At 49.4% G+C, this 19,373-nt stretch overlaps 1 protein-coding gene across 25 annotated transcripts; it reads left to right on the forward strand.

Annotated features, from left to right (window-relative positions):
* Positions 1–17: 17 nt before the first annotated feature.
* On the forward strand, positions 18–19,372 carry SIRT3 (sirtuin 3). 25 transcript variants are annotated; one of them, XM_072759249.1, is made up of 10 exons: positions 386–523; positions 2,134–2,391; positions 2,840–3,023; positions 4,115–4,262; positions 5,185–5,376; positions 5,466–5,698; positions 7,434–7,534; positions 13,553–13,714; positions 16,754–16,963; positions 18,315–19,372. In XM_072759249.1, the coding sequence occupies exons 4-10, from the start codon at positions 4,186–4,188 to the stop codon at positions 18,333–18,335; spliced, it is 996 nt and encodes a 331-aa protein (XP_072615350.1). In that variant the 5' UTR covers positions 386–523; positions 2,134–2,391; positions 2,840–3,023; positions 4,115–4,185; the 3' UTR covers positions 18,336–19,372. The 25 variants fall into 25 exon arrangements, with proteins under 25 accessions (XP_025847261.1, XP_072615355.1, XP_072615365.1 ...); XM_072759248.1 differs by having other exon boundaries at positions 399–523; positions 2,137–2,391; XM_072759251.1 differs by lacking the exon at positions 2,840–3,023.
* Position 19,373: the final 1 nt, after the last annotated feature.

Here is a 19,373-nt window from a genome sequence, read left to right on the forward strand (position 1 = left end):
CAGGCCGGGAGCTCCCCGGCGTCCGGCGGCGCCCCCTGGTTGTCGGGGTGACCGCGCGCGGCCTCGCAGGGAATTCCGGGCGCGGTTGGCCCGGTTTCCCGCGCGCCGGCCGAGCGGTTCGGCGGTTCGAGAGCCTCGGGCCGCCCGGCCCTCGCCCGGCGTGGTAGCCGACGTTCTCCCTCCGTGGGGGCCTCGGTAGGACTGGCTTCCGCGGAGCGTCGCGAGGACCGCCGAAGATGTGATGCCGGGCGGGAGTCCGCCGAGCGTGCGCCTCCCCCGCCCGGCGGAAACGGACGGGGAGCGGGGAGGGACACGCAGGCTCCTGCTCTGGTCTCCGGGGCGAGAGGCGGGAGCCCGACCGGCTAGGAAGACACCCTCGCCTGGCGTCCGCCCCAGCCTGGCTCGCGGGGCGGGGCGGACCTGCGCCCTGGGGTCAAGGCTGCGGGCGGGCGGCGGCGGAGCGGGGCCATGACGCGGTGCGCTCGGCCTGCTCTCGCGGCCCTCGGGCTCTGGGGCCCGGCAGGTGAGTGGGCCTCGGTCCGGCCCGGCGGCTGGCAGCCGCGAGGGGGGCGCGGGCCGGGCTTGCAGAGCCGGCGGGGTTCGGCTCTGTCCTCGCGCGGTCGGTGGGACCCAAGAACCTGCAGGAGCTAAGTACTGTCACGCGCCCGGGGTGTTCCAGAGGTCACCGTGGCAGCGCTTGGCTGCTTTCTACGGCGTTTTGCATGTGCACAGGCCGCACTTGTGTGTTCGTTGTTGACACTCGGATTCTGGAGTGCAGCTCGCTGGTTCTACTAGACAGTAGGTCTTGCGCTTGCTTTCATCTCAAAACATAAATGCTTCCTCAGTCGTTTACACTAATCTGTAGACTTCTTTTTTCCCCACGACTGTTTTTATTCGAACCACCAGATCTACCCCAACGAAGAGCTCCCCAGACTCTGCCTCACCTTATGGGGGGAGTGTACAGTTAGGGAAGAGGGACCTGTTGCTTCTGTCCCCGCAGAGAGGGGTCGAGATGGAGCCTGGACTTCTTGGGCGTTGACCATTCGGAGTCTCCCACTGCCTGTCTCTGCGGGAAACTGAGGATGCCCCACCATCCCGTCCCAGGTTGGGGGTGATCTGTAAAATTCCATTCGATTGAGGTTTCCTGATGTATTTAATCTTCCTTTTATTGAAATTAGTTATTACAAATAATGCTCGGGTGTATTGTTTACACCCACTTTTTGGATAAACGTAGTGGAACTCCTGAGCCTCAGCGCACATACGTTTTTGGGTTTTTTTGCCCCCAATAAATGTGCAATTAATACTTCTACTAGCATATGTTCATACCCTTCTATGCAGTAATTGTACATTTTGGGATCCTTGCTGTTGACCTTAGAAATAAACCTGTTATTATGCCAGCAAAATAGATGTATTTAGTATTCAGTTCTCTGCCATTCAAGGAAGAAAGCTATGGCAAAACCGTAGGCGAGTTCCCGAAACAGAGGACCGAAATGCTCTTTTAGAGAAGAAGGGGGTGGGGCTTGGGAATAATTAAAAAAAAGATCCTTTGGAATAAACGGAGCTGGAAGTGTAGTGGCTTTTCATCGGTGGAACTGTGCTCTCTGGCTGGGCAGGGCTGTCACTGGCTGTGCTGGGCTCTCATTGGCTGGGCTCTCCCCGCTGTGCTGGGCTCTCACTGGCTGCGCTGGGCTCTCACTGGCTGGGCTGGGCTCTCATTGGCTGGGCTGGGCTCTCACTAGCTGGGCTGGGCTCTCATTGGCTGGGCTCTGACTGGCTCTCCCCGGCTGGGGCGCCTGTGCTGGAGGATCCCGCCTTCCTCTTGCCGGCGCCGCGAAGCCCGGCTTCCTCCGTCTGCGGGAAGGGGGGGGGAGCGCCCCCTGCTGGTGTCCGCCGCGCGTTCGGCGCCGCCCGTTCTTCCGGTTCTGCCTGGGGACCGAACGCGGGCGTGGGGATGACGTGGGCGCACAGCGGTTAAAGTACCTTAGGTGCGCAGCAGCGGATTAATGCTTCAGGACCGGTGCATCTGCGTGATGCCGTCTTACAGCTACTACAAGTACCGGTGAGGAGTTTAAGGGATGCCGAGCGATCTTCTGTTCATCCCAGGGCCCTTTATTGCGCTGACCGGTGTCCCAGCAGGTGAACCCCGTTCCGGTCTTCCGGTCTAGAGAGCACCGCGGGTGAGGGACGCACTCCCACAAGACAGCCCCCAGTTCAGACACCAACCAGCTTGTCTCCTGTGCTTCCGACTGACCGGCTATGGAGCCGGGTCCTCAGGGTCATCTCTGGTTTCGTTCATTTGCTGAAGCAGCTCACAGACCTCGGGAGACCAGTTGACCGAGTGGATTGCAGTTTTATTGACTGAATGAGAGGCCAGGTGGAGCGATACATGGGGTGAGGTCTGCAGGGGTCCCTGGTCGCTTCTGCCTCCTGGAGTTCGGGGCCCAGGGGCCTGGGCAGGCGGTTCACTGACCTGGAAGCCCTCTGACCCCCCCCCCCCCCCCGAGTTTTGATGGAGGCTCCAACCCTCCAATCACAGTTGGTTGGCCCTGGCCCCCAGCCCCCATCCTTAGGACCTTCCCAAAGTCCCCTCATGAACATATACCCAGCTGGGGTGGGTAGGGGCTGGGTACGTAAGACGGGAGCCCACCTTACCTCCACAGCTCTGGGGGATCTCCGCAACTGAGGACAAGAGACCAGCCATGGTCGCAAGAGATGTGCCCTTTGATCTTCGAAATTCCGAGGGTTTGGGGATGAAGATCAAAAACGTATTTATTATAAATCACAATATCACAATTTCCCTTTAATTCCTTTTATGTTTTTCCTAATAACTTGCATGTAGGAGGAGCTCAGTAAATGTTTGGGTGAAGACTGTAGGGGAAGGGTTGTTCCAGATGCTGAGTGACATGGGGCGTTTAACAGCTGTGGCTGTGGCCAAAGCACCTTCTCTTCCTGACCATCCAGCCAGTCTTCACTAGAAAATCTCCTTTGGAGACTTAGAAACTTGCACTCAGAAAAACTGCTTGGTAGGTGCTTTTACGGAAATCTCTGATGCAGCACAACTTCTTCAAGGTCTGTGGGCATCTCTGCAGGAGTGGGGAGGAGAAGGGGGAGGCACTGTTTTCCGTGCTGTGTGTACTTCCTATACTTTCTGAGGAAAAGATCTATAGCTATAGGTCTTCTTGAGCAAGACTGTGAGAATCATTTCTTGCTCTTGGCACTAGCAGCCAAGGCTCGGGATGTGTGAGTGACCTGGTGAGACTAGCAGCAAGCTAGGGCTCTGACTCCTTTGGCTCTGCATGCGCACCTTCCTTTGTTCTCCTCCCTTTTCTCTGGTACATACGTTTCAGAAATCCATTCTTTTGAAAACCAAGATGATGCTTTATGTGGTGGGCAAAGCAGCAACCCAGAAGCAAGTGGGCTGTGAGCAGCAAGTACCTGACCCCAGGGTAGAGTGTGTGAGGTGCCGTGCAGGGCCACCGCGGGAAGGGAGGGATGTGAGCCTCCCTGAAGAAGCAGGGAATCAAATGAGGGCAAAGTGATTGCTCACTGGGGTTCAGCAGCAGCTTCACGAAGGAGGTGGCATTTGGTCCTGGCCTTGGCTGTGGGAGATTTGGACATACTGAGGGGGAAGAAAGGTCTTTTCAGGGCAGAGGGAGCTGGGTTTAAGACATAGACAAGAACCAGGGGGCCCTTTTATTTGGTTGGAAAGGGGGTATATAAGAGGGCATGGAGCTGGAATTGTCACTGGGGGGGGGGATATGGTGTGTTAGGGTGGGGAGCAGAGAGTTTCAGGGAAAGCCTCACTGACCGTGTGTCCACTGGGTGGGTCTGCACAGAGCTTGCAGTGCCGGTTCTGTAAGGAGCAAAGGAATACAACAGACAAGGAGCAAACAGGAGAGTGAGTTGGGGCCATACTTCTAGAAGATTCATACTCCTGAATTGTTCTGATGTGTATCTGACAATGCGCTTTTAGGGTGCTTATTTCTTGCCTGCATCACAAATGAGTAAAAGAAGTGCTGTCAGTTTCCTGTCTTTATGTCTGTATTCACTTTAGATTCGTCACTCATTTGAGGAGGGTTGTCAATTCCATTTGTTGAATCTCTTTTCCCATCAGGGTGGAGGAGTCTCTATACTGGAGTCAGAGATGTCCTGGGGGAGGGTCATCAACGGCCTTCTCCCGGAAGAATGGACATGGGGGCTGCCAGTCTTTGGGGTGTGAGAAAGGCGCCCTGTGCAGTGGAGCTGGCAGTCCTGAACTCTGGGTGAGTTGCCAGCATGATAACAGGAGATGAAGAAGTCGTGCAGCGTGGTCAGACGCCAGGCAGGGGCCCTAAGAGCAGAGCAGTAAGCCCAGAGGCCCTTCCAGGCCTGTATGAGGTGAGGCTCTAGTGACACATACCTCCCATGGCTGCAGACTCACTGCAGTGGGACATTTTCAGAGACGAGACAGGCTTTGTGTTCCTCATACTACTTTTGTTTCTTCCTGTTGCTTTCCTGGTTATTGAGTCATATTTTATAAGTCCTGAGGTCCTGCTGAAGCCTGTGATTTGTTCATTGTGTTTTGCTCTCTTTTCCTACAGAAGACCATCCAATGTCCCTAATACCATAGCCTTGTGAGCGTCTCGGCTCCTGGCTCCTGGGGGTGACTTGAGAAACCTTCCAGTGGTTTGCAGAGAGAACCTGAGCTGAGTTTACCCACTGCAGTCAGAGCATGAGTGTTTCTTTCTGGAATGGTCTCTAGAACCCATTTTTCCTCCTGATGATATTTGGTGTGAAGTCTGAGACATTGGCTTTCTTTAAATGTCACTGTGTATTTGTCACATCCCGGGTATGCTGCAGTGTATGTCTCTACAGAGAGCACACCCAGAGCCCCCACTAAGCCCCTACACCTTTGGTGTGGACCCTTGTTCTCTTAGTGCTGGCACTGGATAGCAGGAATTAAGAGATGATACATCTCTTGTTTGCACAGTTCCAAGTAATCTGAATTTTTTGCTCCCAAATAAGTTTTGATTTCTGAGTTGACACTTCTTTCTCTTGTAACCCAGTAGTCACCCATGATGAGAAAAGTGGTCATTTTGGGGCGCAGGAGGGAGGTGTCTTATCATTCTCATTGCTGGGGGTGGTAGGAGGGCTAGCATGAGCTTGACAGTCCCTGGTCACCTGGCCACTCTCTTTTTCTGTCAGCATTACAGGCGGAAGAAGACCCATATCTTTTTCCACTAGAACCTCAAGCATCTTTGGAAGCGGAGGTGACCATAAGAAGGAGAAGCTTTTTCTGCAGGATATAGCAGAACTGATTCGAGCCAGAGCCTGCCAGAGGGTGCTGGTCATGGTGGGGGCTGGCATCAGCACACCCAGCGGCATTCCGGACTTCAGGTGCCCAGCAGCTCCTCCCTTGGCACCCCGGTCTGCCTCATGGCCCTGCCTCTTCTTCAGGGCTCAGAGCCTCTTGCTCCTCTTCGCAGGTCTCCCGGGAGCGGCCTCTATAGCAACCTGCAGCAGTATGACCTCCCATACCCCGAGGCTGTTTTTGAGCTGGCTTTCTTCTCTCACAACCCCAAGCCCTTTTTCACTTTGGCCAAGGAGCTGTACCTTAAGAACTACAGGCCCAACATCATACACTACTTCCTCCGACTGCTCCACGACAAGGGGCTGCTTCTGCGGCTCTACACGCAGAATATCGACGGGCTCGAGAGAGGTGAGCTCTCCGCCTGTCGCCACCTCCTCTCTGCACAGAAGGCTTGGGTGCCTGTCCTCTAGTTGATTTCAAGCCAACTAGTGATGCCACTGTCCCTGACAAAAAGTGCACCATGTGTCTAAGAGTCACTGTTGGGATCTCATTGGTGGACCTGATGTTCTGGCATAGTTGCTGGGCTGTGAGTTTTGGACAGAACTAAAATTGACGTCAGGAGCTTCTAGTTTTGCTAATCTGGTAGGGTGATTTTGTTTAAAGAAATTTATTATGACATTTTTTGAGCACATAAAAATAAAGAGAGGGATGTAATGAACCCCCATGCCTTCATCATAGCCAGTCCTTGCTTTATCTGTGTCTTCCTACCCCCACCTTTTCTCTCACCCCTGGTTATCTTGAAGCAACTCCCTGACATCATAAACTTAATCTATAGATAGTCTATAAGTACTTCACTGGTTATCTCTAGAAGATAAAGACTTTTATGTATTTATTTTTAAAGATTTTTAAAATTTATTTATTCATGAGAGACACACATACACAGAGAGTAGCAGAGGGAGAAGCAGGCTCCATGCAGGGAGCCCGACATGGGACTCGATCCCGGGTCTCCAGGATCCCACCCTGGGATGAAGGTGACGCTAAACCGCTCGGCCACCCGGGCTGCCCCAAGACTTTTAAAATATAATTACGATGCCATTGTCCACAGAGAGACCACTATTAATGCCTTAGTATTATCAAACAGGATGTGTAATGATTTCTGACTGTGTCGATAGCAGCCACAACCAGTAGTTCACAGACGCTGCATCTTAGAGAGACACTCACCGAGCCTTTCTCTTATGGGCATCGACGCTGCTGATGGGTGCTGTTAGAGCTGACTTAGCATCTTGTGATTTGAAAAAAGGAGTCATTCCTGGACTCCAGGAAAATGATTCCTTGCTGGAAGGGTTCTGCAGCTTGGAACTATATAGGCAGCAGTGGATACCCCACGGGGATGATCTTTTCTGGAGATGGAGTAGGACAGGCCTTGTGGGAAGGTGGGGGCATCTGGCTGTGGCTTTAGCATATGGAGGTTTTGACAATAACGGGAACAGTGGAAGCCACTTGTGGCTGGGGCTGCTTGCCCACACACAGCTCAGTGGCTGGCAGTGGGAACAGGGAACTGTCACAAAAAGTTACCTCTGTTTTTCTGCAGTTTTTTGGAAGCTACTGTCTTTATATAGTTTTCTTGAGGGAGAGTATGAGAGCATGCGTGCATGTGAGTCGGGGGAGGAGCAGAGGGAGAGGGAGAGGGAAAACCCCAAGCTGACTCCCCGTGGAGCATGGAGTGTGAAGCCTGCCTGGGGCTCAACACCACGGCCCTGAGATCATGACCTGAGCCAAAATCAAGAGTCAGATGCTCAACTGACTGGGCCACGCAGGTGCCCCTGTATAGTTTTTTCACTTTTGCTTGGTCTCTATGGAATAGGTAATTTTTCCCTAGGTATCAGATGTAATTTTATCTGAGTTTATAGCAAACTTGTTGACAGGCTTTGTTTTACCGTAATTTTGCTCCGTCTGGAAGCCCTCATTCCTGGTGTTCATTCTGGTCAGTGGGACATCATCTGTAGGTGGGGGAGGCACGGACAGCCAGGCTTGCACTGAAGGCTGTGACTCCCTCTGGGGTCTGCCAAGTTCAGAGTTTATGCACTGGGGCTTGTGCGCCCACCCTGGGGCCAGCAGCACTTAGCTTTGGTTTGAATTTCAGTATCTGGGATCCCTGCCTCAAAGCTGGTTGAAGCTCATGGATCCTTCGCCTCCGCCACGTGCACTGTCTGCCGAAGACCCTCCTCAGGGAAGGACATTTGGGTGAGTTGTCACGCTGACGGTTCTCTCCCTTCTGCACTTTGCAGTGGGAGTGATCTGGAATAGTGACATTTTTGAGCATTGTATTGGAAGACACCAGAACTGTAAAGCTGTGGAGTGCTTTTCTTTATTTTCAGATTGGAAAAGTAATACACACTTGTAAAAAATTAAGAAATATGTAGGGAAAAACATATCTCCCTTCAACCTATAGGGAGTTTCTATAGCCCACTCTTAACAGTTTAGTGTATAATGTTCTAAACCTTAAAAAAAAAAAAAAGGCGTATCTAAACGTACATGGCCGTGTCTGTATCCTTACACTACACAGTGACAATTTTTTTATTAATGGGATTATTAAAATTTATAAAAATTTATTGGTGAGAACATGAGCAAGAGGGGCAGAGGGAGAGGGAGAGAGAATCTCAAGCCAACTTCCCACTGAACACAGAGACTGATCCTGAGATCATGACCTGAGCTGAAACCAAGAGTTGGCGGCGCTTAAGCGACTGAGCCACCCAGGCTCCCCAGTAATAGGATTATTAGGGTTAATGTTCTACAACCTGCTTTGTTATAGAACAAAACTTCCTGGATGTCTGTCTCAATAACTACAGCTTTGCTTACTATTTTTAGTAACCGGAGTGTTATCATGTAGCCATTCACCTACTGTGGGGTATTTTTTGATGTTTGTTATTTTTACTATTAGGTTTAATGCATCAATTATACCTGTGCTCATACCCTTGTGTACTTCTGGGGATGTTTCTGTAGGATGGGTTTCTACAATCAGAATAGGATAGACTGGAAAATCTTAAATAAAGATGAAACTATGAAATATTGATGAGGCATATGTTTTATTTTTTAATGAGCTGAAAATCACATAACCATAAAATTAAACATTTTAAAGTGTACAATTCATTAGCATTTAATATATTTCCCAGTGTTATGCAACTACTATCTCAGTCTGATTCCAGAACATTTTCATCACCCCAAAGGAAAACTCTGTACCCACTAATCAGTTAACCCCTGCTACACAACCCTGGGGAACCACTGATCCTTTTACTGTCTCCATGGTTTTGTCTTTTCCAGAATTGCAGAGTTGGACTCATACATATGCAGCCTTTTCAGACTGACTTCCGTCACTTAGATGCCTTTAAGTTTCTTCCACGTCTTTTCATGCCTTCATAGCTCACATCTTTTTAGTGTTGAATAATATTCCCTTGTGTGGTTGGGCCTTAGTTATCTATTCATCTACTAAAGGACATCTTGGCCGCTTCTGTGTTTTGGCAATTATGAACAAAGCTGCTATAAACATCCACATGCGATATTTTTGCATAGACATGACTTTTCAGCATCTTTGGTAAATACCAAGAAACATGAGTGCTGGATTGTATGGTCGGTGCATGTTTAGTGCCTTTCAATGTGGCTGTACCACTTTCTATTTCCACCAGCAGTGAATAAGAGCACACAGCATTTGGTTTTGTCCATGTTCTAGAATTTGGCTGTTCTGATAGGTGTGTAATGGTATTGTGTTGTTTTAATGTGCAATTCCATGGTGATATATGATGTGGAGTATCTTTTCAAATGCTCATTTGCTATCTATGCATCATCTTTGGTGAGCTGTCTACTCAGGTCTTTGGCCCATTTTTAAATTAGGTTGATCATTTTCTTATTGTTGAGTTTTAAGAATTTTTTGTATATTATGGATAACAATCCTTTATCAGATGTCTTTTGTAAATATTTTCTTCTTCTTTGCAAATATTGTCTTCTCATTTTCTTGACAGTGTCTTTCACAGAGCAGGGTTTTTCACTTTAATGAGGTCTAATATATTTTTCTTTCATGAATTGTGCCTTTGGTGTTATCTCTGAAAAGTCATTTGCTGCAACTCTTGCTCTGTGTAATAGCAGCAGAGGGGATCCCTGGGTGGCTCAGCGGTTTAGCGCCTGCCTTCGGCCCAGGGCCTAATCCTGGAGACTCGGGATCGAGTCCCACATCAGGCTCCCTGCATGGAGCCTGCTTCTCCCTCTGCCTGTGTCTCTGCCTCTCTCTCTCTCTCTCTCTCTCTCTCCCCCTCTCCCCCTCTCCCTCTGTCTCTCATGAATAAATAAATAAAATCTTTTTTAAAAAGCAGCAGAAACAAGTGGGGTGGGGGGAGCTGGCATGGGGGAGCTGGGGTGGGGGAGCTGGTTGTTTAGAGGCCTCCATTTACTAGAGTGAAAATTGAGAATGATAGTGGTCTTTCTTTTAGGTGACTCATCTAGGATGCCAGAGAGGTGGTTTGCCAAATTAAATAAACCTGGAGTGTACAGTTTCCCATAAGATGCTGGTTCAGCTCATTAATAAGTACAGTTAAAGGCTACCTGGGTGGATTTAGCATCTAAAGGAAGAATTTTCTTTGAAGACAGTGTGGTGTCAGTTGTATAGTCATGAACATTTTCATCAGGCTTTTCTGCACAAGCTTGAATCCTGTCCAGTAAGCAGGCTTAGGAAGAGGTACTGTAATCCTTTGGTGGAGATTTCTAGCGAGTTCTAGCACTTTGCCAAAACTTAGGCATCTGTTTCTCTCAATCCCTTTCAGGGTGCTCCCATTGAGCTGGTTTCTTTTTTTTTTTTTTTTTTTTTTCATTGAGCTGGTTTCATCCAGTGTTTGGTCTGACCCTCAGCAGCAAGCATGTGGACCAATTGATACAAATCTGAGAAATCAGATCAGTAAGTTTGAATAACTGTGTTAAATCTTCAGCAAACGTATAGGGTCCTCAGTCACTTTGGGAAATTGTTTCAGTACAGCTCCAAATTCAGCCTTGGTCTGGGCAGCATAAGCCATTTGGCGTTCATTTGGACCTCCAGCAGAGTTTACTTTAGAGGGGTAGGTGTTAATAGGGTCAGGAGAGGAGGGGTGGGGAGAGGTTTGGAGATAAAGGGAAGCTCAGTGAAAGGATTAGAAGGAGGAATGGGTATAGGGGAGGGGAGGGCCAGTGCCAAGGGAAGAGGGAAAAGGCTCCAGAGGCAGGGCCCGAGTATAAGGTGGCCACACCTGTCAGGAGACAAAGAGGATGGGAAGGGGAAGAGGCCTCAGAAGCCCCGTTGACTTCTTACAGTTGTTTGCCTCTTTGCAAAATACTAATTCTAAATTAACTGAGACAAACAAACTTTGAATCCTAAAAATGTTTGGAAGCCTCGAGGTACCAATTAAAATAAGCATCCAATTCAGTGTTGACAAGTTTCCAGCCATGGCTGTCCAATTCCATTGTGAGAAAAGTCAATTTGGGGAGATGAGAGGTTCCTCACGATGGCTGTTGAGGTTGTAAATGCCTTTTGGTTGAGTCAGTCCATTTAGTTAAGAATGCACACGAGGAGGGACCACCATTCTGAAACCTAGAACTGGCTGAGGTCCCAGAAGTGTGGGGGCAAGGCCGTCCTCACAGCATTTTGATCGCTGGGATCCCACTTCCCAGAGGCTTTTCTCTAGAGGGAAGAGAACAATGTCTAAATGGCACAGTTCCAGTAGGAACAGCCTAGCTCTAGAAAGGAGTCAGACCAAAGGCCAAACAAATACTCTCAGGAAGGACAAAGCCTTAAAACAGGTCCTGAATAAAGGCTGGAGAGCTCAGAACAGAGAGTGAAGCTCACGTCCAGGAGACGACTTATTCTCAAACCCCAGGGCCGGCAAGAGAGCAGCAAGCCTGACCAGGTCTGTGGGGACTGGCCCTGTGTGTGTGCTCACCAGCCTCAGAGCCGCTGGAGGTAGCTGCCTGCGTCCCACTTCTGACACCAGGTAACGTTTTCCTTAAAAATAACACTGCCAGCTATTTTACCAACAAAATGGGTTTATTCAGGAGAGTGGAAAATTGTAATTTGGGACAAGCAAGCTATGACAAAACCGTAGGCACGTCCAAACAACAAAGGAGAGGGACATTTGATGGAGAGGAAGGAGTAGGGAGGGGCTTGAGAGACAGGTCTGGGGAATGATGGTGTCTCACCAGCTGATCGCTGGGGTAGCCAATTTGTTGTAGGGGGGAGGTGCACATCTTCCCCTGTTGGGACCTGCCGTTGATGGTTCTTCCTGTTGAGGGTTCTTCTGTTGGGTCTGTAGTTCACACTTCTTCGTGTGATTGATGTTTGAGCAGTAGGGCTCCTTCCGACCTCCTGAATCCACATTAGCAGGGTTTCCCTTTATTAATTTTCATAAGGTCCAGCACCATTTGTTGAAGAGATGAGATTTGGTCCTTTGTCAAAGAAGAGTTGACTGTATTTGTGTGAGGGTACTTCCAGCCTCTCTGTTCTGTTCCCCTGATCTATTCTTCTCCCTACAATAGAGCCACAGTCCTGATTCCTGTGGCTTTTTATAATAAGTCTTGAAGTCAGATAGTGTCAGTCTTGTTCTTTGCCATCAATATTGTGTTGGCTATTCTGGTCTTTTGCTTTCCATATAAACTTTAGAATCAGTTTGTATCTGTTCTCTGCTTATTTTTAAATCTTTTTTTCTTTGTCTTTGGAGTTTTAGAGTTTTACACTGTTACTGGGGTACCTCTCCATATGGATTTCCTTTTGTTTACTTATTCTGCTTAAAATTTATAGGGCTTTCTGAATCTGTGGTTTTCATCATTAGTGGAAAAATCCCTGGCTGTTGCCTCTCAGATGTCGATTGCATCTTCCACTCCCTCACCTCCCTTGTGGAGCTCTACTTAAACTCCCATGAGACCTCACGCTCCTACCCGTGGCTCTTCTGTGTGTTCCATCTTGCTTCTCTGTGCTGTGTTCTGAATAATGTCTTTTGATCTATTTTCCAGTTTACCAACCTTCTATTCTGTTGTATAAAATAAGGTTCTAACACTGAGTGCTAATTTTTGTTACTGTTTTTTGTTTGGAAAAAGGTTTAATGAGATGCGAAACCTCAATCAGCTGTGGGCTCATTTCCAGATCTGAATTACTTGCCTCATTTTTTTCTTCCTAATTTTTATTTAAATTTAGTTAGTTAACATATAGCATAGTATCAGTTTCAGGAGTACAATTTAGTGATTTATCACCTATATACAACACCCAGTGCTCATCACAATAATGCCTTCTTAATTTTTGTTACTTTTATTACTGGAAGTTCTCTTTGGTTCTTTTTCAAATCCACTACATTATTTTTTATAGTTTTCTATCCCCAACAGATACTTCAAACCCTTTAAAAAAAAAAAATTAAACACAAAATGGCCTTACTGTGTCTCTAATAGTATCTGAAGTCTCTGAGTAGTGTCTCCTTGGTCTGTTGTGTCTGCTGGTTCTGGCTGGGCTCAGCTTGCTAAGACAGGGCCAGGAAGGTTTGTCTTAGGAAGCTGGTGTCCTCGTTCTTAGGCTCCTTCCTTTGACACCCAGCCCAGCACATGAACACAGGCATCTTAGGGCAGAGCAGTGATTTGCGTCTACCTCACCTTGGCCTGCAAGCTAGTGGTCTGTGGCAACGCTGCTTACAGCTCCTGCTTGAATGCCTTCCAGGTCTAGGGTGATGTCATGATCACTTCAATCAGGGACAAACTTTATACCAGCTTTCTCATTGAATCATGTCTAGTGTAGGCCAAATGCCTGCAGAGTACCTCCTGAGGACTGTGTCACATACTGAGTATTTCCTTAGCATCTGAATGTCTCTGATAAGCCCCTGAAGGGCACAGCCTGGCGTTACATGTGCTAGATATCGTGGGCTCTTCAAGATGCACCTTCAAATACTCCAATGTGTCCCCAGTTTCAGGGAACCATTGAAACAAAATTGGCAAAATGTCAATAAATGCCAAATCTGGGTTCATTATTCGGCTGTTGTGAATGTTTGAAAATTTCTTAGTAAAAGCAGTCTTTTTAAGTTTTATTTAAATTAGGTAACGTACAGTGTTGTGTTACATTAGTTTCAGGTGTACGATCTAGTGACTCACCTCCATACGTCGCCTTGTGCTCCTCACAGCAAGTGCACTCCCCACCCCGCACCCTCCCGTCTGGCAGCCTGAGTATGTCGTGACATTGTTCTTGGCCTGTTGTCTATGTGTGTTGCACAGGCCGACGTGAGCATGGACAAGATCCCCCGCTGCCCAGTGTGCACTGGCGTTGTGAAGCCTGACATCGTGTTCTTTGGGGAGACACTGCCTCAGAGGTTCCTGCTGCATGTACTTGATTTCCCAATGGCAGATCTGCTGCTCATCCTCGGGACCTCCCTGGAGGTTTGTCAGCAGGTCCAGTGGTGGACTGAGTGTGCAGGGGGCAGGGGAGGCTATAAGGACAGGGCCGAGGAGGTGAGGCTGCTGGGGGTGGCACCAGCTACTCTTTGGAGCCTTCACATCTGGCGTCCTAGCTTCGGAAGATGAGTAGGTTCAACTGGTCGGGAAGCAGAGGTATTCCTGGCCAAGGGATTGGCAGTCTGGGCAGAATGGGGAAGAGGGAGGGTGCTCAGCTTTGGAGGCACCATCAGCATGGGTGGGGCAGGGTGTGTAAGGGAAGGGAGAAAGGAGGGACCTGGAGAGTAGGGCAGGACGACTTACCAGGCCACATCACAGAGGCTGGTTTTGTGCTAGAAGCGGTGGACTTGAAGTGGTTGAGCTAGGGGCTTAGCCAGTGCTCAAGGTCCCAGAACCCGCTGGGGAGTGGGGATTGAAGGAGATGCCTGGGAGGTGGGTTCTCATGAAGGTGAGGCTGTGGGCCCGGTCAGATCATGTGACCATGAGAGAGGGCAAAGAGAAGAACGGCTGGACTTGGGGACAGGAGATGGAGTGGTCTGGGTGTGTCTGTGGGCACTCAGGCCTTTTTTTGGTAACAAGGTATTTGGAGGGAGGGTTCTGAGCTCAGTTCTGTACAATTGTGTTTGAGGTACCTAGGACACACCTGTGGACACATTCTAGAAGCTCTACCTCTAGATCTGAAGCTCGGGATGTGACAAGAGCAACAAACGTGACCCTGCAATGAGCTCTGCCTGGTTGGGTGCCGGTGCCGAGGAGCAGAAGCGCCAGAAAGGCCTGTGCTCAGGGCCCCGGTTGGCCACAGAGGCTTAGAGTTAGGTGCATTCATCCAGCAAATGCGCCCGCTGTGTGCCGGGCCCTGTTGTAGGGCCTTGGACAGACAGTACAATGTTGCAAGCACGTGACACAGTGTTAGGTGCTGACACATGTTATGGGTGAAATAACAAGTGGGACAGGAAGGCTGGGAAGGGTTAGGAACTGATTGGGACATCAGCTTGGTTTCCATGACTGTCAGGAAGGGGACCCCGGAGCTGAGGGCAGAAGGGGATGCACGTGTCAGCTGAGGGTGTCTGGCAGCAGGCACTGCGCAGTGGCCACAGCCACATGGAGTGAGTGAGCAGAGGGCAACAGTGACAGGGTCACTGACCCCTGACCCCGCGGGTGTTGTGGCGGGGAGAGCTGCTGGAGACCCTGCAGGTGGTGGTCCGGGTGGCGATGGCGGGTGGCCAGGTAACGCCACAGAGGGCAGTGTTCATACATCACATAGATCGAGGGCGAAGGAAGGAGGGCTCCACCCCCTCCAGCACCGCGAGTGTTATGCGGTGTCCTCACAGCTTCTCTGCTGCACCTTGTGGTGACCTTTAACCAGAGGTGGGGCAGCACCCTGCATAGAGACCAACTACCTTGTTAGCGCCCAGTGTCCCTGCTGGGACCCCCCAATCAGAGTGCTTGTCTCTAGCACCGAGTAATCTGCAGTATTGCTCCAACTTCATCTCATATGCTGTGTGGAAGAAATACTCAGCAATAAACTTGATTATTAATTGCTCCTCCAGATCCCACTGAGTTGTGACATAATAATTGTATGTAAACCAAATGATGTTTTCTAAAATCTGAAATATTCTGAATTCTGGAACATACCCAGCCCGCAGAGTTTTATGATAAGGGATGATGGATGAATAACTAAGCAAATTTCTATTGATGGGCAACAAAAATAAAGTATATAGATTTTATATTAAAAATAATGATGTAGTGAATAACCCAAGTGTACATATGTTCACACATTCACATGAGTACCTCAGTAAATACTGAGAAGTTACCTTCCAGAAAAATACACTACGTAAACTGTCACCGGTCGTATATGAGTGGCCATTTTCCTCATCCTCCCCAACAGCAAACATTACCTGTGTTTAAGTTTATCCATCTGATTTGGCTAGAAATTGTGTGTGTGTGTGTGTGTGTGAGAGAGAGAGAGAGAGGGAGGAGGAGAGGGAGATCTCACATTTCTGTAATAGTGAAGTTCATCTTTTCATGTTTTATTAACCACTGTATTCTCTTTGGATTGCATATTTGTATCTCTTGCTCATTTTCATCCTTTTTTTTTTCTTAGTCATTAAATTAGCAATATAAATCCATAAATGATATAAAATGTTTAAAATTAGTTTAGTAATTAGCAATATTTGTCACATGTTGTAAAATGCTTGCAGTTTATGGTGATGAGGTTTAAAAATTATTTTCTACGTCGTATTTTTATGTAGATAATAATGTGATAGTATTATGTAGTCAGACCTATCATGACTTTCCTTTGTCTCATCTGACTTGACTTATCAGGCCTTAAGAGTCCTTTCCTACCTTTACTTATAAAACTTAAGTTTTCTTTAAGAATTGTTTTGTTTACATGTAAATCATGTAACATTTCTTTCACTCACCCGAAATTTTTTCAGCGAAGGCAGGAATTGAGCATTTTCCTCCCAGATAATAAGCCAGTCTCAATTATCTCTTTCTTATATTATTGCTCCTGAATGGAAATTTCACTTGGGAGCTGGATGAAGCAGCCCAAAGGCACCGAGTTGGGACTCCCTAGAAGTCTGAATGGTGGAGAGTGTGCAGAGGTGGGGCATCCACCCCTGTGGGCGCCCCAGGAGCCCCCTCTGAGCCCAGGTCCTTGCTCCCAAGGAGCGAGGGCAGACAGACGAGATGCTGCTGGGAGGAGACATGTGTGGTGGGGCAGGACAGATAAGAGAGGGCGCAGTTGCTGGACCCCAGATGCGCCTGGGCAGGGAGACCCGTAGAGGCCAGGACGTGTGGGAAGCAGAAGGACATGGACAGAGGCATAGCGGGACCCAGGCCTAGAGCCCGGCCAGGCTGTGTGACTAGAAGAAAGGAAATGGTGGTGTATGTGCCCTGTATCCAAGGCCTTACCATCGGTCTGAGCTGCCCTTTCAAAGCCTTAGGCTGTGCATGAAGTGTCCTGCGGGGCTTGGAGGACAGGGTGTGTGCTGGCCTCCTCACATGTGGGCAATTTTTCAGGTAGAACCTTTCGCCAGCTTGTCTGAGGCTGTGCGGAGCTCAGTGCCCCGACTGCTCATCAACCGGGACGTGGTGGGGCCCTTTGCCTGGTGTCCTCGCAGCAGGGATGTGGTCCAGCTGGGGGATGTGGTTCACAGCGTGGAAAGGCTGGTGGAGCTTCTGGGCTGGAGAGAAGAGCTGCAGGACCTCATCCAACAGGAAACTGAAAAGGTACAGACTGCAAGCAGGGTCTTCGCTGCTCTGGGGTCCAGGTGCCCCTGATGTGGAGCCCTGGCTGGCTAAGACAGTGACAGGAATAGCGCACATCGGTGTTAACCCAGTCCTGGCCACTGTCCGAGGCTGTCCGTGTGCTTACAAGAGCGACGCTGGCTGCCTGTTCCCCTGCGGCGGAGCTGCAGTTGGGTGCGGGCAGACTGGCTGGGTCCTCTAAAGCACCGCTAGCAGCTAGCTCCGGGCTGAGTGTGGCTCGGAGATGAGCTTTGAGGAGCTGAACTTGTGTGTGCTGGTGTGGGGTGAAGCCCACCCTGGGAAGGCGTTCCTGTGATGATCACGAGAGCTGCTGGCCCGTATCAGTCCGCTGTGGGTGCAAAGCCAAAGACGCTCGGTGCTCCTGAGATTCCAAACCTGTTCCAAGTGAAGTTTCCCAGGAGAATCGGTTAGCGTGCGTGGCCCTGGCGTGAGTGCTGATTTTCTAAAGGAGGCAGCATTAAGCTTTCGAAGTCCAGTCATTGCCGAGGATCCTCATGTGACACCGCCCAGGGGGGCAGGGGTCTCTGGTCCAGGGTCAGGCCTTCCCCTCACCCTTCCAGGCAGAAGCCCCCAGCCTCTGGCTGTAGTCTGCTTTCTTACCAAGTTGAACCAAAGAAAGAATATAAGGCTTACTAAGGCCAGGAGACTTCCACACATTTTAGACATTGTGGCTGCTGTTTTTTCTATTCCTCCATTCCAGAGTTTGGCTCTAATGGCTAAGATGTAGGCTAGTATCACCCCTTATCTCATTATAAATGTCAAAGTTACATTGCTGGATCATTTTAGGGAAGTAGAGAATGCAGGTAGCTCCGGAGCCTATACTTTGCACATCAGGAGGACAGGCAGCGGGTGCTTTGGTCAGATCCACCTAGCAGCTTCCTGGCTCTGACGTCCTATTTCCAAGTGGCCCCCAAGGACTTTTGGAAGAAGTCCTACAGACTTTGGTCTGTGCGATTTTATAATCTTATGTGAAGATGTAATTAAAATCTTTATAATTTTATGTAAAGTGGGTTCTGGCTTTGGTTTACGCATACGAAAAGTTGCTATCCAATAGGAAATACCGAGGGATGAGCTGCAGTCCACCTTGGGGTTAATTCCACAAATAATGCCTATTTTTGAGCTTGTGAGCTTCAGCACATCTCACCTGGTTACTTAAATGAAGCCCTGTGTTTTGCCGCCCAGCCCCGCTGGCGTCGTGTTACTTGGGCTCAACGGCAGCATTGGCAGAGGCAGAAAAGCTTTTATTTGATTAAATAGTTGGAACCCAGGCCGAGATCTGCAGGACTGATTCCCTTTCTCCTCCATGTTCCAGCTCGATGGACGGGACGGATAGGATGATGGCTGGTCCCCCACCCCTCCTGGGAACAGAAACAGTTCCAAGGAGTCCCTGCCCACCTCTGAGTAAACAATTTTGGCTGAACCAGGACCTGAGGAAGAGTGTGAGGCTGCCCGAGTCATGTTCTGCTCACGCTGTGGGCCACCCCAATCATGGGTGCCAAGCTGCCGGCATCTTTCTGCTGTTTGACTCTTCAATCTGAAGCTCTTGATGCCAAACAAAAGCTTTCTTCTGACAGTGACCCTCTTGAACTCAGACCAACAGGAAGCCCAGACTGAATCTGCTCAGTGTCCAGGTCTCCATCTGAAGGGCAGGCTCAGCCTCTGTCCTTTAGACCTGGTCTTGGGCTGAGTGGCCACAGCTATTCCCAAGGCGTTGTCCTGGGTCCGAAGTAATACAATAGGGTCCTATAGCCTGTTGGCCTCTTTTGTGGGGTTATCTTTAATTAGAGAAACGTTGTTCATTTTTGGCATGAAGTAAACACTGTGGTCTCCTCAAAGGGAATGTGGGTGTTGACAATGGATGTAGAAAGGGGACCTTGGGCGTGTGTGGACATTCCTCCCCACTGGAATAACTCAAGGATGGAGAACATGCCCCTGGATTCACCCTGGAGTGGGGCCTAGTGCCGTTTCCCACAGAGTCCCAGCACCCCTCATTGAAGGGCGTCGTACCTTGTTCACTCTACCTGGATGCCTCCCCCTCAGCTTCCCCAGCAGGCCTTCCCAGTAACGCCCCCAGGAATAACCTCTATGTGGTGGAAGGCGTTTCTGAGAAAACCTCAGCTGGCCCCTGGCTCACCCCACACTTCTTGCTCCTGTTGAGGCCCCTTGTGCTGGGGTTGCCGCAAGGCCCAGCTTGGACAGCACCACTCAGGCACACATCCCTGATCGCTGGCTCCTACCCTGCGTGTGGTCCCTCCTGCTGGGCATCGTTTCCCTGCCCATGGCACACTTAACAGACTCCTCAAAAACAGATGTGGCTAATGTTGTAGAAAAAGGGCAGAATTCTGAAAAGAATGAAATTAATTCCTCATAC

This window comes from Vulpes vulpes, chromosome 5 (genome assembly GCF_048418805.1).
Source record: "Vulpes vulpes isolate BD-2025 chromosome 5, VulVul3, whole genome shotgun sequence".
Classification (NCBI taxonomy): Eukaryota; Metazoa; Chordata; class Mammalia; order Carnivora; family Canidae; genus Vulpes; species Vulpes vulpes.

Bases quoted from the DNA above. Each gene is read 5' to 3' on its own strand.
- SIRT3 (XM_025991473.2), top strand. From the start codon at position 469: ATGACGCGGTGCGCTCGGCCTGCTCTCGCGGCCCTCGGGCTCTGGGGC. The intron at 5,377-5,465 runs GTGCCCAGCAGC...TCCTCTTCGCAG, and splicing joins AGCGGCATTCCGGACTTCAG to GTCTCCCGGGAGCGGCCTCT. The intron at 7,535-13,552 runs GTGAGTTGTCAC...TGTGTTGCACAG, and splicing joins CCTCAGGGAAGGACATTTGG to GCCGACGTGAGCATGGACAA.